Raw genomic sequence first — 17,315 nt, forward strand, 5'->3', positions numbered from 1 at the left:
GCCTCCTTGCTGGCAGGGTGTAGATGTCCCTCCCAGCATGCTGAGCTGGGGTGGAAGCGGTTTGGTAGCGCTGGTGCTGAGCACGAGTCGGGTGTATGATCAGCGTGAGAAATACCTGACGGAGGAGGATCTGAATCAGCACTCTCCAGGGAAACCGCAGAGGATGGATGCTGGGAGCGCTGGGTGCCCAGCACGGAAAGGGCTGCTGGAGCAGGCAGGGCTCCGGAGCAGGCAGGGCTCCAAGGCTGGCAGAGCTACGCGACAGTGAGGATCAAGCCCCGTTCCCTAGGATGGGGCAGGATTGCCCCTACCCCAGCACTGGGCTGGAGGAAGACAATGGTGAGGAAGGCTGATCCCTGCGTCTCGGCGATATGGCACAGCCCAGCAGCCCCCAGGTCGTGTGCCCATGCCCGCTTCTGCCGAAAGGCAGGAGGAGCCATTTTCACCTCACAACTCTCCCTCCCAGGTGCCGTGAGCGGCTGCTGTTACTTGTTGCCATCCGTTATTCCCGCAGAGTCAAAAATGCCTCCCTGCCGAGCGCCGGCCCATGAAATAGGCATGATGTGGCCTCCCCCTTTCCAAACTGCCATCTCCTCCCACACTAAACCCCCTTCTTGCCTATTTGTCTAGCATTCAAATTTGTTCCTTTACGACTTACGGCTCCTCAAGCCATCAATAACAGCCTCTCCCCGGCTCAGTGCCATCGCTGGTGCGGCCGAGCGTGCCTGCTGAAGGACTCAGATGCACATTATCAGGCCCGAGTCACGTTCCCCGTGCGGGATACAGCAGCGTGGTTGTGTTTGTGATGTGGATACTCGTGACGTGGGCTGGTCCGGGCTCCCCACGCCACGCAGGGACCATTTGCAGCCACCGTGCCAGTAAGAGCAGACCTTGAGCCTGCACCGTCCTCCCCTGTGCCAGCAGCATCTGCCTGGACATGGTGGGGTATGGGGACAGTGGTCTGAAGGGCATAAAGTCACAGCTGAGGGTTATCAGGAGCTGGGGATCGGTGCCCTGCAAGGCCATGCTCCAGTGACCACAGGGGCTTGGCGCAGTCCCCACAGCAGCCTGGAGCATCCCTTACTGGTTTTGCAGCCATCAGCGGGGCTGCCAGCTCAGGGATCCCCCCTGCTTCAGGAGCAGCCATCCCGAGATAAACACCATCAGATTTTGCTTCCACCAAAATGTGGCTTTTTTACATTTCATTTTTGCATTCAGATCTGAGACTAAGGTTTCTCTGGAAACTCAGACCTGGTCATGCACCACAAACTCCCCCTCCCAGCCTGGAGGCTCTGCTGACGCCACGGGGCTGCCAGCTCTGCCGGCACAACGGGCAACGCTCAGAAACTTTCCCTGCTGAGATCAGGCAAGTATTTCCCGGAGGTGACTGATGGCATTAGAGCCTTTCAAGGGAATTTTCCCTGTGGCACCTGGCTGAGAAAAAAGGTCCCTGCCATGAGCGGTTTCTGGCTGTGGCTGTTGGTTAAGAGGGAGTCACAGCTTGGCCTGGCACCACTCAGGGTAAAAAAGGAGCAAAAGTTATAGCTGATTAAGATTTTTTAATTGCAGCAGTAGCCTCTGCTCCTCAGGCTTTAATGCAGCTCAGTATAACGTTGGCTTTTTTTTCTTCAACAGGAGTTTGAACTGCAACCTGAGATTTCACGTACACAACCTCGTTGCTGCAAGGAACTTCAGGTGAATTATTTTGCTCTAAATAGACGAAAGAGTTAATGCAGCGCAGGAAATATTTTGAAGGAAATGGATGCTTTTTCATAGCTGACTTTTTACCCAGCTCGGGTAGGGGGCAATGCCACTGTCTGGCTCTCACCATGGAAGGGTGGGATGTCCCAAAAGGAAACCTTGCAAACGAGCTCAAGGAACCTCCGTGATTTCACTGCTAACTACAGCAATGCCAGTGCTGGGGTGTGGAGGAAAAAACATTTGCTGTAATTAATTTTTCCTGTACCACTGGCCCTGTGGAAGCTGTACCTCACCCGGACGGGGCCAGACTTTTACAGTGGTTACAGTTTGCTTGGCTGGGAGTTGCTTTGGAAAAGTTTTGCATCGCAGCTGCTGGAGCCTTCTCAAAGCTTCGGGCTCTTCCTCTCCACCCCACTCAGGACGTGGTTTCCCACCCCAGCAAACGTCGCAGACCTGCTGCTGCTGCCTGCTCCCCTCCTGCCTGGCCGATGCTGCCTGTGCTGAGTATCCCCAGGCACAAGATGTCACTGAGGAGCTGGGTTTGGGCCGGTCTGCATCAGCCCGGAGTCATCCTCCGGGAGCCACTGCAAAACTGGGACTGGAGAAGTAGGCACAGAGAGGGGACGTGGGCACGGATATGGGATGTGGGCACGGATATGGGTTGTGGGCACGGATATGTGATGTGGGCACGGATACGGGATGCCACTGTGATACTTACTGCTGCAAACGGTCCTGCAAAAAGGAAGGGAGGTCCCTGCTCTCTGCTCCCCGGGCCAAGAGTCGGGAGCGTATCTGGCTGCGGGGTGCCAGGGAGGTGCTGGGTGATCTCTGGAGTTCAGCACTGGGTGTGCCTGGGAGGAACAGCTCAGGCAAATGTCTGCCAGGAGCAGCACGGACACTCGGGCCCTGCCTGGGAACCTCCCAAGGCCCTGCCAGCTCTCTCTCGGTGGCAGGGGTCCATGGGGCAGGCAAAGCCCAACTGCCCCAACCCATGCCAAGGGAGCCGGTCTGCTGGCTCAAGCCGCCCCAAGCACCCATGAACCTTGACCAAACGGATGAGGATTCAGCTCAAACCCCCAAATCGTTCATGCACAGACCAGGAGGAGCAAGCACTGGGGCTTGCAACACCATCTCTCCCATGACAGGTCCCCTGGGTCTGAGATACCCTCCCCAAGGGCCTCCCAGCTCTGCAGGCTGGACATGCCCCAAGGATTGCTACGAGGGGATGGGGACCCTTTGGCCCTCCCTAAGCAGTCAGGAGTCCCTGGGCCCTGCAGGGTTGGCCTCTCCGGTGGGATGCGGACCACTTCAGGGCTCCCTCGGGACCTCCGTAGCTCTCCCTGGGGCTCCTCCAAAGGCACGGGGTTCTCTTTGACCCCCACCCCTCCCCAGCGCTGCTCCAAGGGGATGGGGCTCCCCGCGGGCCACCCCTGCCCACTCTACGCCCTCCCTGGGGGTCCTCGGAAGGGATGCGCCCCCGGGCTGGGGATGGGAAAGGGGAAGGCAGAGGGCTGTGGAGAGGGGGGCGCCGGGCAGGGTGGTCCCGGTCGCGGGGCGGAGCGGCGGCCCCGCAGCCCCAGCGGGCGCGGCCGTGTCGGCGGGGAGCCCCGCGGGGCGGTACCGGCCGGGCGGTATTTAAGGCGGCGGCGCGGGGCGGGCGGCCTCGCCGTGCCCATGGCTCCCCCGAGCGCGGCCCGGGCGCTCTGCTCCGCCGCCCGCCTGGGCGTCCCCCGCCGCCCACGCTCCGCGACCACCGCCGCCGCCGCCGCCTCCCCCCGCGGGGCCGCTCCGCTACCGGCGGCGGACAGCGGGGGGGCCCGGCCGGTGGTGCCGCCGCCGCCGCCTCCTCCTCCTCCTCCGCGGGGTGCGGAACGGGAACCGCCGCCCGCCGTGGATTTCGGGGACCCACGGGAAGCGTTCCGCAGCAAGAGCAGCGCCGAGCTGCTGCGCGGGCTGGTGGTGCTGGGGCTGTGCGCTGTCGGGCCGCTGGTGGAGCACAACCGGGAGGTGGGTGGCCGGTCCCGGGCAGGGCGGGGGGGCTGCTCGCTCCGGGGGTTGCAGGTCCTGGACCGGGGGGGGGCTGCCGCTCCGGTGGGGGGGAATCCCCGGCGGGTGAGGGGCTGCCGGTTCTGGACCGGGGGGTTGGGGGGGAGGACCCCGGCGGGTGAGGGGCTGCCGGTTCTGGACCGGGGGGTTGGGGGGGGGGGGGCGGCTGCCCGCTCCGGAGGGGTGCCGGTGCCGGCCGGCGGAGCGCTGAGTTGCCGTTCTCCCGCAGCTGCTGCAGGTATGCCAGCGGGTGCTGGGGCAGGCGCTGTTCGAGCGGCTGATGAAGATGACCTTCTACGGGCAGTTCGTGGCCGGGGAGGACCAGGAGGCCATCAAACCGCTCATCCGGCGGAACCAGGCCTTCGGCGTGGGCGCCGTGCTGGATTACAGCGTGGAAGAGGACCTGAGCGCCGAGGAGGCCGAACGCAAGGAGCTGGAGTGAGTGCGGGGGCCGGGGCGGCGGCGGCGGCGGCGGGGGGGGGGACGCGGCGGCGGCGGGAGGGCGCGGGCAGGGCGTGGCCGGGCGCGGGACTTGGCCGCTCTGCTATTGGCTGCGCCTGCCCTTCCCACCCGCTCCCATTGGCTGCGGAGCCGGCGTTGTTGTGCGTCACAGCCCCGCCTCCCGCTGCGACTCCCCGTTCCCCCCGTTCACCCCCCCCATCCCAATGCACGTACCGGCGTGCTGCCCCCCCCCCCCTATTCCTACCCCACCGGGGTGCTGCCCCCCTCCACCCCCCTGCACGCACCGGGGTGCTGACCCCCCCCCAAGTCTCCCTTCTCCCCTACACCGCGATGCTGCCCCCCCCCATTCCTCCCCCAGGATCCTTGCCCCCTCTCCCCCCCACCATACACACACTGGGGTGCTGCCCCCCACCATTTCCACCCCCCTTCAAGCCGCGATGGTGTCCGTCCTGTCACACCCCTTCTCGCACTGCCCCCCCCCCCCCCCCCCCCATCCCGGGCAGCCTTCCCTGCCTCCGGCCCGCGGCCAAGGGCAGGCACCGGCCCAAAGCCACCGGTAACTTTCCACTATTTGGGCTCCAGTTTCAGGTGGCTCCACTCACCCAATCAATGGGCCGCTGGCTGGCACCCCACGGTTATCGGGGTGGGTGGTGTCCCCCCCACCCACCCAGGACAAGGGTGGCTCTGCCAAAGGGTGCAGGCTGAGGATGCAGCGCTCCCCCGGGCAAGGCTGCAACAGCCCCGTGTCCCTGTTCGCAGCCAGGGACGCCGTCCAGCTGCCACACACTTGTAAAACGGTGTCGGAAATCCAGCGGAAATGGCTTTTTGGGGTGATTTGCAAGTGGGGTTTCAGGTCAGTGTGGCGATGCAGGTGCTGCTCCTGGACTCCTCCCAGCTGCCGCAGGGAGCCTTATCTCTGCTCCCCACCCAGGCGCTGCTTATCGGGGACCCCGGCTCGCCCCTCAGCCGTTGCTGCTAGAAATCCCCCTCTGCATGAAGGTCCTGCCTGTCCGCGGACAGCTGGGGTGGGAGCTGCACAGGGGGGATCTGCCCTTGCAGATCGAGCTGCAAACTTTTTTTTTTTATACAAAAGCTTCAAAATGCCCCGCTGCAGCCCGTGGCGGGGGTGGCTCTTTTGAAGGCACAGAGCAGCAGTGTTTTCAGGAGTCACTGGTTTCTTTCCGGGGCACGCAGCCATGGTCCAGGCACACTGCTCAGCATCCCTGTGGGGCTGAGCTGGCAGTGCCGGTGGTGCCGGGCTGGCATTGCTGCCCTCCTTGGTCTGGCTGTGTCTGTGCCAGGTGCTTTCCTGTGGTTGACCACCGAGAGGGCTTTTGCAGGCAGGCTCTGCCTGCACCTGTATCCTGCCTGCTCATGGTGGGGGTGAATGCCGGTGGTCTGTGAGCTGTCTGGCCTGTGCTGGTGTGTCGTCGTCCGTCACCCCCCCACACACCAAGCAGATTTGGGAGTTGCATGTGTGGGACCCCTTGCTAGATGAGCTCTGCCTGTGCTGCGTGGGTCATTCCCACTCAAGAAAGCTCAGCAAAGCCACATGCTGGACCCCGTTCCTCGATGCCACCCTGCCTGAGCTCCAGAGGGATTTGCTCCAACACATGGGATGGGATGGGGGTAAATGCCATCCTGGAGGTCACCCAGGGATGTCACAGAGCGGGTGCAAAGCCCAGGGGAGGTGTGGGTGGCATTAGAAGGGCTGTGTTGGACCCTGGCCCAGGCCAAGCATCGCTCTGGGTCCTCCTTGGCTCTGTTCAGGGGCAAACACCCAAACTACCGGTGCTTCTGCCAGGGATGGTGCCAAATTGGGCTGCGTGTAGTCAAGAGGGGGTGAGTGGTCCAGGGCTTGTGGCTGCTGGACTCTGGAGCTGTGTCCTTCCCTCCTGTGAGCACTTGGGGGCTTTACCCTGCTGCCAGCTGGGAAGCAGAGGTACAAACCAGATGCAGCCAGTGGGTTTTTTGGCCTCCTGGTGCCATCTGCTGTTGTTTTCCCCAGTCCTGCAGGCAGAGCTGTGCTGGGCTTACCAGTGCAGCCTGCTCTTCTGGAGCAAGCTGGAGATCACAGCAGGGAAATGCCCTTTCTTCCCCAGCAATGGGCCCTGGTTGCTCCTTGTCACAGGCTTTCTGGCAGGGAACAGCAATGCAATGCAGGCAGGCACCAGCTTATCCTGCCTGCTGCAGGCTCATACCTGCCCTGCCCTGCCTGGGCTGGCATCCAGAGCTCTGCCAGCTTGTCCCAGGAGTCCTTGGCCACGTGCTGAAGGCTGCTGCCAGGTCATGGTGACACAGCTTGGAGAAAGGTGTCCTGCGGGCAGCAGAGCCTGGGTGCTGCTCTGCTCCTGGGGCAGCCTGTGGGCTTCGGGATGGGTACAGCCCTGGGGGGGGTGTGGAGAGGCAGCACTGCAGCTGGGCAGGGGCTTCTGTTCCCCAAGGGGTGAAACAAGGAGCCCCCCCCATAGTGGAGGTGGTTGTGGTCCCTTTCCAGCCTTGGAACCAATGGTGGCCCATGGGCATCCCAAGCCAGGAGATGGGTTGGGGTTGTGCTGACACGGGGAAGGAAAATCCTGCCCCCGAGTGCTGGCAGAAACGCTGAATGGCTCTGCCAGGCAGCACATGGACTTTACTTCCTCTAGAGATTTCTTCTGTGGACACCTAATACCTGCCCCAGCGTGGGACTACAATCCAGCCTGGCCAATCTGCCTCCCAGAGCCACCATCTCCCCTTCTCCTCCCGCTCCCAGTGCTGCTGCCACCCGTGCCCTGTGCTCTGCCTGCATGTGCCGCAGGTCCCTGAGATCACGGGGTGGTTTCTGTTTAGCTGGAAGCTGGGCAAGGAGGTCCTGCGGTGGTCCTGGGCTGGTGTGTGCTGGTAACTCCTGCGTGGGGCAGGCTTGAAGGACTCTTCTGCCAAGAGCTTTGCTTTATTCCTACCTGCAGGGTTTTAAGCATCACCCATAGCTCCGGTCTGGGCTTCATGTGACCATGAGTTTTTCCTTGCATGTGGTAATTCAGGGAGAACTTCTTCCTGGTGTTCCCTCATCCCCTTTGCCAGACCCCTTTGCTGACGAGCAAAGCAAATATGCTGCGCTCATGGCACCCTCCTGGTAACCTCCAGGGCGAAATGGATTATTGCCTACTTATTTCTGACAGGGGGACCTTTGTGCTTCTCCTGAGACAGTTTATTTGAGACTGATAAAAAAAACTTCCTGAAAGCCCTAGTCTGCTTTGTCAGCTGGATTACAATCCAGCGGACCGCTTCGGGTCTTCATAAGGTGCTTTGCGGCACTTGGAGGGTCTGCCTTGTGCATGCTTTGGGCAAGTGTGAGCTCCCAGGTTCTGAGCGTGCCGTGGAGGTGGCTCCTTTCTGGTTACAGCCTGCCAGAAGCGTTTGGGCAGTGCCTAGAGATGTGTCCTGCTCTGGGAGACTTGTTCTCGGTTTGCTGTAAGGGATGGCAGGGTCTAAGCTGGGTTAAGTGGCACTTGGTTGGTGTAGGAATGGCTTTGCTGGCCAAGACTAATATTGCAAAGAAAGCAGATGATATCCAGGAGGAGCTATTTCTTCAGCTGGAAGCAACTTCCTTTATTTTGCTTGATGCAGAACAATAAAGTGAGCACCATGGCACTGCTTTGAATGCCCCCCTCGGGGGCTAAGGGCTCAGTGCAGTCATGCAGCAGGAATGCTGCTGGAAAGGGTGTGTTTGTCTTCAGGAACGCAAAAGACTTCAAATTCAAGGGTGCTGTTTGCTAATTGAGTTGTGTGCGTTCACCCTGAGTAGGTCAGAGAAGGCTTTGCTCCCTGCCGCTTGTCCCCAGCATCTCAGATGTGGGATGCAAGGTGTGCTTTGGGATTCAGAGCTGTCCCGCTGTGCCGCAGCTGGGACCTGCCCACGGGACTGTCTCTCTCAACATGTCCTCAGAGTCGCAGCAGTGTGTCCAGCCGAAGTCTTCTCCTGCGCCATGCTGCCTGCTCCGAGAGGACCTTCCATCCACTGCGGACTTTGCTGTCGTATCCCATCGCTGGGTGTATGATGTCTCCTCTTTCCTTTCTTCCACCCTCTGTATTAAGGGGCAGAAAGCTTCTTGACCTGTCCTCAGGGTAGCAAAATCACAGAGCAGAGCCTGCTAGACATGGTGCCTGCTGCTCCCCGTGAGCTTTGGCTGCTCCTGTCCCCGTTCACACCAGGCTTTGCTGCACTTTGGGCAACGTGGGGCTGTTCCTGGCTCCAGGGAGCAGGAGGGAAGGGCTTGCCTCTGCTTGTTTATGCTTCCAGGAGCCCCTAATCCCTGTCACAGGGTTTCCATGTGGGAGAACATGTTCTGGGACCATGCCACGTGCCTCTCTGCTCTCTTGTGCGAGTCCGCTGGCTCCGGACGGGTGACTTTGCTGCTTGTCTCGCAGTGTGCTTCCCCACTGTTGGGCCCAGCCAGTTTTGGGACGGTGACTCCAAGGCAGAGACCTCCTGGAGGACATGGCTCTGCTGTCACTCAGGGCTGCTCTGCAGGGGCTGGCAGTGTTCCTGGGTGAGACACAGGGTCCTGCAGGCTGGATTTAGGGTGTCAGCAAGAAGGCTTAGCTGCTCAAGCTCAAGGAGGATCTCATGACTTGGCCAGAATCCCCCAGGCTGTCAGAGCCCTGTTATCCCTGTGGCAAAGAGCTTGGGCTTGAAATTACATCTAAGGTCAGCTGGAGTTGAAGCCGAGACCTTGTTTGTTTGTGAGCTGTTGGCTAATGCCAAGGCACAGAGGAGCGCGGGGCAGCTGAGCTGCAGCAGGGCATCCCTACGGCTTGATGCACCCTGGGTCTGCAGGAGCTCCTTGCTTCATGGTCTGGCTGCTGGTGCCTGCAAGGTGGGGAGGTGTTGGGTTGAGGCTTGGTGCCACCACAGTGAGGACCATGGGCTGGCATGGTTGGAGATGGAACACCCAGCCCCACCAGGGCTGACCTTGTCCTTGCTGTGGGGTGGGCTGTTTGAGAGCAGCTCTGGACCCTGGGACAGCATCCTCCCCTGTGCTGCCTCAGGGCCTCCAGGTAACACTTCCCTGGATGTTGAAACCCTGTTGCCTTCCATGAGGGGGTTTGGGGCATCTGACCTGCCAGCAGAGCTCGTGCTGAGCAGCGTTTGATCCATTGGCGATAGGATGGTGAGGGAAGAGCAGGGTCCAGCGCCAGGCTGGCAGCAGGGAAGCCTCAGAGCTGCCCTGGCCATCAGCGGGGGGTTGCAGGGGGTTGCTGACCTGGCCCTTATCTTCCCTGTTTCTCTTCTTAGCTCCTGCACCTCTGCAGCCGAGAAGGAGACAGGAGGTGAGTGACCCAGCCTCTCCTGCTGACAGGAGATAGCCTAAAGCTCCAGCTGATCTGGGCACTGCGGGCCTGCTGTGGGTGAAGGACCCAGCTCCCACAGCCTCAAATCATGAGCTGGATGAGGAACATCTTTGTTCTTGGGCAACCCTGCTCCTCAGCAAACGTTCAGCCTCTGCTCGGGCAACAGAGCAGGCAGGGTGCCTTGCAGCCCTTGGGGGCTCTTCTGAGGTCCAAGCCGGAGCCCCTTTCCCTATGCCCACGGCAGAAGCTCCTGGGGAATCTTGTAGGAGCTCAGCAGGGCTGCATGGCCCATCTCCATCCTCTTCCACCCCAGGAGCAGAACAAAGGGAGAAGCAATACCGAGCCCATCGGGGATTTGGGGACCGCCGCGGTGGGGTCATCAGCGCCCGCACATATTTCTATGCTGATGAGGCCAAGTGCGACCAGCACATGGAGACTTTCCTCCGCTGCATCGATGCCTCAGGTAAGTGCTCCACGTGTCCTGAGCAGCCCCACTGTGCTTGGGGACCGTGGGGACCCTGCAGCCCACCACCATATCTCGGGTACCTCCCTTCTGCCCGAGCACCCTGCCTGTCAGGCTAGCTCTCTCTCTGTGGCTCCATCCAGGCGGCAGCTCGGAGAACGGCTTCTCGGCCATCAAGCTGACGGCACTGGGCAGACCTCAGTTCCTGGTGAGTGCAAGGGCTGTGACCGGGGTGAGGGGGCTCAGAGCCACGGGTAATGCATCTGTGGGGGCAGGTGCTTTGGGGTGCCAGGCTTGCTGCAGTGGCATCTCTACTGATGGCAGGGAGGAGTGGGCACCAAGAGGCTGTCCCCTGTGTGCCCAAGACCACCCTGGAGACCCTGCCTTAACTTTTGGGGATGCACGAAGAGCTCAGAAGTTTAAAGGTCCCAACATGAGGGTGGGGGGGTCTGTACTGCTAGGCTTGGCCCCGGCCTCAGGCTGGGTATGATCTTGCAAAGCCCTGGCAGGACAGGAGGCTCCATCTCACCTCAAGCTCTGTGCCCACAGCTGCAGTTCTCGGAGGTGCTGGTGAAGTGGCGGAGGTTCTTCCACCAAATGGCTGCGGAGCAGGGCCAGGCTGGGCGGGCAGCGCTGGAGATGAAGCTGGAGGCGGAGAAGCTGCAGGTGAGGCGGGTGATGTCCGAGGGAGGAGGCTGCGCTGCTGGGGGTGGCTGGTGGCTGTAGAGGTCCCGGAGCAGCCCTGACCCGTGACGCCTCTGAGCCCGGAGCAGTAAGACCCCTGTAGCCCCTTGGCACTGATGCTCCTTTCGGTGGCAGGAGGCCCTGGCCAACCTCGGCATCGCGACCAAGGCGGAGAGCCAGCACTGGTTCACGGGCGAGAACCTGGGCATGAGTGGGTAAGCTGCCTGTGACCTGGGGGGTGCTGCGGGATGGGGGTGTGGGGGGACCTTGTCCCTCTTCCTGGGGCAGTGGGTCAGCAGCAAGGGGAGGTCTCCAAAGGCCAGCGCTGGCTCAGCACAGCGCCCAAGCATAGAGAAGGTTTGGGTGGAGGTGACAAGACAGGTCAGGGTGCCTCATGCCATGCACCCTGCTTGGTGGTGGGGGTCGGGAGCTGGTAGAGACCCCCCCCCGCTCCTGCAAACCACCAGTACGAACCTGGCACTCTGCTCCCAGCACTGTGGACCTGCTGGATTGGAACAGCCTGATTGACAGCCGCACCAAGCTCTCCAAGCTGCTGCTTGTCCCCAACCTGCAGGTGGGTACCCATCTATGCCACCCCCCGAGCAGCCCCACCAGGAGGGCACTGGGAGTTTGGGGGAGCAATGTGTGGGTCCGCTGTCCCCAGCCCTGCCCGGTAGCTCGCTGGTGGCTGCGGTGCTGGCTGGCATCTGTGCTGCCAGAGCCTGGCCGTGCTGTGACCCGCTGCGTGCAGCCACCAAGCTGGCAGGGTGGGCACCCTGTGCATGCTGTGCTGGCCAGTGGGGGAGCTGGGGTGGGCAGCAGCCCTGAGGATGGGCTCCCTCCAGAGGGTGTTTCTGTCTCCCGCGGGCAGGGCTGGCCACAGGCAGGCAGGGTACCACAAGCTGTTCTTGTTTCAGACTGGGCAGCTCGAGCCTCTGCTCTCGCGCTTCACCGAGGAGGAGGATCTGCAGATGAAGCGGATGCTGCAGCGGATGGATGTCCTTGCCAAGGTAAGGGGACGCTGGGGCTGGGGGAGCTGGGCACGGGCGCTGCCACAGAGGGGGAGACATGTAGCAGGTGGCCCCATGAACCCAACCTGCATGTTATTCACCCCCAGAGAGCCACGGAGAAGGGCGTGAGGCTGATGGTGGATGCGGAGCAGAGCTACTTCCAGCCAGCCATCAGCCGCCTCACCCTGGAGATGCAGCGCCGCTTCAACAGGGATCGGGCGATCATCTTCAACACCTACCAGTGCTACCTGAAGGTGAGGTCGGACAAGAGGCTACGCAGGAAGGACCTGCTGGAGCAGCTGGATGGAGACCTCGGCTCCTGAAGCCATGGCCGTGCAATGGCACAACTCTGGGGCTGGCTACCTGAAGGCGCAGGGCAGAGGTGGCACTGGTGCGATGACCTTGTGCCATCTCTTTTATCTGGTCCCAGGAGGCTTACGACAACGTGACAGTGGATGTGGAGCTGTCACGCCGGGAGGGCTGGCACTTCGGCACCAAGCTGGTCCGTGGCGCCTACATGGAGCAGGAGCGGGAAAGGGCAGCCCAAATTGGCTATGAGGATCCCATCAACCCCACCTACGAGAAGACCAACGAGATGTACCACAGGTAGAGGACAGCCCCAGCCACGCTCCTCCCTCCCGCCCCGCCGGGGCACGGGCTTGAGTGGCCTCACCATGCAGCCTCGTACTGTCTTACAGGTGCCTGGACTATATCCTGGAGGAGATCAAGCACAACTGGAAAGCCAACGTGATGGTAGCATCTCACAATGAGGACACAGTGAAGTTCACCCTGCGCAGGTGGGTGCGGGGGAGGCAGCATGGAGTGGCAGGGACTGGGGGCTTGAGGGATGGGTGGGCTGAGCAGAGCTGTGGTGAGATGTGCTATGGCTTGTCAGGTCTCCTCTCTGCTCACCTGGTGGGATCCTAGCTCCCACCTGGTGCTCAGGGCTTCCCCTGGGGCTCGGAGCTGGGACACAGTGTGGTAGCCCACAGCGGCTGCAGAGCTGGCCCCATTCCCCAACCCAGAATCTGTTTTAAAAACAAATCCCTCAAGTCCTCGCATCCCAGCATCCATCTGGGATGTGGTCAGTGCCATGCTCTTGTACTTGGAGATGATCCCCACTCCTCTGGTGGGACATGCTGCCCCTGTGTACTCCGCTGTCTCCGCTCTTCCTTAATGCCAACGCTTGGCTTGCAGGATGCTGGAGCTTGGGATCCATCCCTCGGAGAAGAAGGTGTACTTTGGGCAGCTGCTGGGCATGTGTGACCAGATCACCTTCCCCCTGGGTGAGTGCTGGGAGCCAGAGGCACTTGGCAGATGTGATCCTGCCCCACTTTGTCCCCTGGGGTCCCCCTGAGCAGCTGCGGTGGGGTCTGAAGGATGGATGGAGCCAGGCTACGGGTCTCTCAGAGAGCAGGGCCGGCTGAGGAGAGTGCCTTGTTGCCTCTTCCCCAGCTGTGTGGAGTGCTGTGACCCTTGCATGGGGTTTGGGGAGGATGTGGACGAGGATGTAGATGGAGAATCACATCTGTCTCCTGGAGGCCCCATGAGACCGTGATGGCTGGGCAGGGAGATTCCTGCTTTGGACTACGCGCTGAGATCGGGGTGCTCCTAGGTGGGGCAGAGACTGATGCTGGCAGCCAGCAAACCCCTCTTGTACCTCCTTGGTCTGGGAGCATCACTGCTCCACTGGAGGTGCACACCAAGTCCCAGGCTCTCCGCTACCGGGGTGGCAACAGCCTCTCGCGTGACCTTGTCCTCTCCTCTGCTGCTGGCCCAGGCAATGGAGGAGAGCTCTCCGGGGCCCGGACAGAGGGGCACGCAAGGGTCCAGGTAGCCCAGCTCAGGTCAGGGACTGATCTCCCTGCCCACATCAGTGTCCGGAGCAGAGACCCGAGGCCAGGAGAGCAGCCAGAGGCGGACTGGGCAGTTGTCCAGTGCGGATGCTGCTCTGTCCTGGAGTTCCCCTCACGAGCGGAGTTTGGCTGCCTGTCTGCAACCTCCTCTGGTCATGCTGGAAAAATGTGTTAACTTGATGTTTCTGGTTGAATGCTTCTTGAATTGGCCCAGCCCTGGCTGCCGACATTCCCAGGGCTCCTGGTGACCTCGGCTCGCTCCCCCCGGCGCGTTCCCAAGCTCCCTGTGCTGAGCTGGGGAGGGAAGTGCCGCCACTCCTGCCCAGGCAGGCTCGGCCTTGTCTGGTAGGGGCTGCTCCCAGGCTTCCCCTCCCCGGTGCTCAACCGCAGCCTCCGGCTGCTGCAACCCTCCTGCCCGCCATCCCTCGCTCCATCGGCACAGCCCGAGGGGCGCGGGAGAGCTTGGGAGGTGAAGGAGGCTTTTTTCCCTTTTTTTTTCTTTTCTTTTTTCTTTTCTTTTTTCCTTTTTACCCCCCCCCCTTTTTTTTTTTTTTTTTTTTTTTCTTTCTTGCTACTTCCCTGACCAGCCTCTCTCCCTCCAGGTCAGGCCGGCTTCCCTGTCTACAAGTACGTGCCCTATGGCCCGGTGAACGAGGTGCTGCCCTACCTGTCCCGGAGGGCCCAGGAGAACAGGGGCTTCATGCAGAGGGCGAACCGGGAGCGGGACCTTCTCTGGAGGGAGGTCAAGAGGCGGCTCCTCACAGGGAGCCTCTTCAGCCCCAACCACTAACCCCAACCCTGGCATCCAGCCCAGGGGCTCCTGTGCCTTCATCTGTAACCACTGTTGCCGTTCCCCATCCTAGTTCTGCTGCAGTTTTCCCCCCCTCCTCAGCACCCTTTGCCCTGGGAGGGGACACGTCCTTCTTGCTGTTGGAACCACATAGACCTTCTGGAGGTCACTACTGTAGGGTTGCCCCAGCTGGCACTGCCCCGAGGGATGTCCCTCTGCCGTCCCGGCGGCTCTTGGGCTGTGTTTGCCCCAGGCTGTGTCAGGGGAGATGCTGGGGCTCCCCTGCCTCGGTGGTCCTGGGGTTTTCCCCTCGCAGGATTGCGCAGGGAGATTTGGCTGCCCGCTTCGTGCCAGGGTGGGCTGGGTGGCTCGGGGACAAGCTCCTCCAGCCTCTGCCAGGGCTGGGGCTTGGTCTCTTCCAGCTCCACGGAGGCAGATGCCAAAGCAGAGGCCACAGTGACCTGTGAAGGGTCACTGGGCAGGGGCAGGATGAATCCCTGCTGCCTGTCCCAGGGCAGCCACTACCTGGTTCCTCACCAGCTTTGCACAGAGCTGGGCAGGTCCTGGGCAGGACCAGGCTCTCCCCCCATCCCACCAGGCTAAGCCGAGCCAAAGCTGCCCGGGGTTGTCCATCCTCAGGCACACGTCCAGTGGGGCAGGAGGGGTGAGGGGAGCTGGCCAAGCCTCATCCCTGCGCTGTTCCTGCCCTGCCCGCAGTCCCTGGCTCTGATGATGGACCAGATCGGTGCTGTGGGCAGGGGCAGGGGCTGTGGGAGCACCAGGAGCCGGACCACAGCTCGGCTCTGCTGTACACTGGATTTGCAGAGAATGGTGGTGATTAAATCATAACTGTTCTTGCTTCTGTCTCTCTTGGAGTTACTGGGCAGCCATCTGGCCATGGGCTGTGCTTTGCTGTCCCGGACTCAAAGCAGGGTTAGTGCCTGCTCTCAGCCCCCTCCAGCTGCATGCTTTGGCCTGAGCAGGGGCCAGGGCTTGGGGAAAGGAGCCAGAGATGGGCTGTACCGAGTGAGGCCAAACTTCCCCAGGCCTGGGAATGAAGAAGCTGTGGAGCTGTCTGTGATGAGCCTGGGGGGAGCTGGAAGCCCTGGAGCATCCTACTACCGGCGGAGGGGGGATGGCAGCTGTGGGAGAGCCTCTCCCCACCCTGAGATCTGCTTTTGGGGGACATGCACGCTGCAGGCTTTCACTGCTTCAAATTAGGGGCAGTTTTTCCTGGGCTTGTTTTGGGTTCTGCAGGACCACAAGCATCGCTGGCCTTCCCTGCGCGGCAGCCAAGGCAGCGTCTCCTTTTTTCCCAGGTCAGTCCCTCCACATCTGGTGAGCTACCCCCAAGCCAAAGGGGGGTGAAGTTTAGGTTTTCTAGACATGTTCACCTACTGCCTTTTCTCTAGCTGAGACTCCCATGCCTTAAAAAAACACCTGGAGAAGCAGAGAGCATGGCTGGAGCATGGGGCCAGGGTTGCCGGTATTTAAATGCCGTGCTGGTGCAGGCAGCAGCCGGGCTCCTGGTATTTCAGGGAGGAGAGGAGATGCACTCCCAGCACCAGGCTGCTTCTCCAGCCCGTGCAGAATGCTGCAGCGGTGGCACGGGGCACACTGCTGCTCTGTGACCTGGGCTCTGCTGGTGCGGCTGGACCCAGGGCTGGCTGGATGCATGAGCAGCTCCTGCCTGCTGCAGGCTCCTGCAAAGACCCGTGGGCACCGGCATAGCTATTGCAGAAGCTTGCATGCTAGCAGCTTCATGCATCTGTACACAGCCCCTCTTGAGCCCCTTTTTTTTGGAGTTAACCCCTCCCCAGCCCTCTTTCCAGGACAGAAAGGACAGCTCCACAGCATGTCTCTGCAGTGTGTGTGCTGCTGTTTGCAGGGGCTGTGTATGGGGTCAGGGTGCTGGGTGCTGCCTCCTGTCTACCCAAGGCACCGGGTGCCCTTGCAACCCTGCAAATCCCCGTGTTCCCAGCAACCTTTACCTGTGCTTAGCCAGAAAACGGCAACCGCTCCTTTTATTTCTGGGTGTACTGACCCAACCAAACCTTCGTTTTAGCTCTTGCTGCTGGAAGCTGCTTTCTACTTGTCCCAAAGGAAGAGGAGGTATGAAACGGTGGCGGGTATGCCGGTAGCCCGTGCTGCAACGCGATTGCTTGCAAGGAACCTGGCTACAGCAGCAGGGGGAGTTGGAAGGGGAAATAGCCTGTATCCTTGCAGCAACCATCTCGGCAGCCTTGTGCTCAAACGCTGTGAGCAGCCCAACCGTGCACGTGAGCAAGGGCTTCTTCCAAGGAGCAGAGCCTGGCCGCGTCCCTGCAGGATGGTGACGAGCGCCTTGTATCGTATGACCCCCCCCCCCCCACCGTGCAGTCCTGCCCACTGAAACAGCTGCAGGGATTTTTGAACCATCAACAAAACAGCATATTTTTTCCTTGGTTTTGTGTTTGGACATACTATAGTGCTGGAGTTTCTTTTTTCTCCGATATTTTCCAAAACACAGTTCAACAGGAGGCAAGCACCTGGTGGGGCATTTCCAGCCTGAAGTCTGAAAAAGGAACTGCAAACGGTGGTGTAACAGAAAGCATCAAGCCATGCTCGCAGGGTGCTGGCACGGCCTGCTCTGCAGAAAGGCACGGGCAACAGCCTCGCTGGGACCGGAGGGAAAGGCAGGATGGGTGGCCGATACCCGTGGGCTGTGCAATCCCCCAGCCCTGGGGGGCAATCCCCCAGCCCTGGCAGCACCAGCCAGCCCAGACCGTGACACCCCCCCACCCCGAGCACCGTAAATCCTCCCTCCACCTCCTCCCCACAGCACCCTCAGCAGCTTCTCCAGTCTCTGGTTACAAGCCAGCAGCATCTTCCAAGGGACCAGCTTATCTCCTAGGCTATAGCCCAACCCCTGCCCTGGCGTGGGTTAGACCCAGTAAAAACGGAGCAGCACGGGATACGCTGCCTGCAGG

General features: G+C 61.1%; 1 protein-coding gene across 1 annotated transcript; it reads left to right on the forward strand.

Annotated features, from left to right (window-relative positions):
* Positions 1–3,353: 3,353 nt before the first annotated feature.
* Positions 3,354–15,205, forward strand: PRODH (proline dehydrogenase 1). Its single transcript, XM_052797146.1, has 14 exons — positions 3,354–3,708; positions 3,977–4,185; positions 9,488–9,522; positions 9,857–10,006; positions 10,150–10,214; positions 10,556–10,672; positions 10,826–10,905; positions 11,183–11,264; positions 11,608–11,700; positions 11,808–11,954; positions 12,131–12,306; positions 12,399–12,497; positions 12,898–12,986; positions 14,159–15,205. The coding sequence occupies exons 1-14, from the start codon at positions 3,376–3,378 to the stop codon at positions 14,344–14,346; spliced, it is 1,863 nt and encodes a 620-aa protein (XP_052653106.1). The 5' UTR covers positions 3,354–3,375; the 3' UTR covers positions 14,347–15,205.
* Positions 15,206–17,315: the final 2,110 nt, after the last annotated feature.

This window comes from Harpia harpyja, chromosome 9 (assembly GCF_026419915.1).
Source record: "Harpia harpyja isolate bHarHar1 chromosome 9, bHarHar1 primary haplotype, whole genome shotgun sequence".
Lineage (NCBI taxonomy): Eukaryota > Metazoa > Chordata > Aves > Accipitriformes > Accipitridae > Harpia > Harpia harpyja.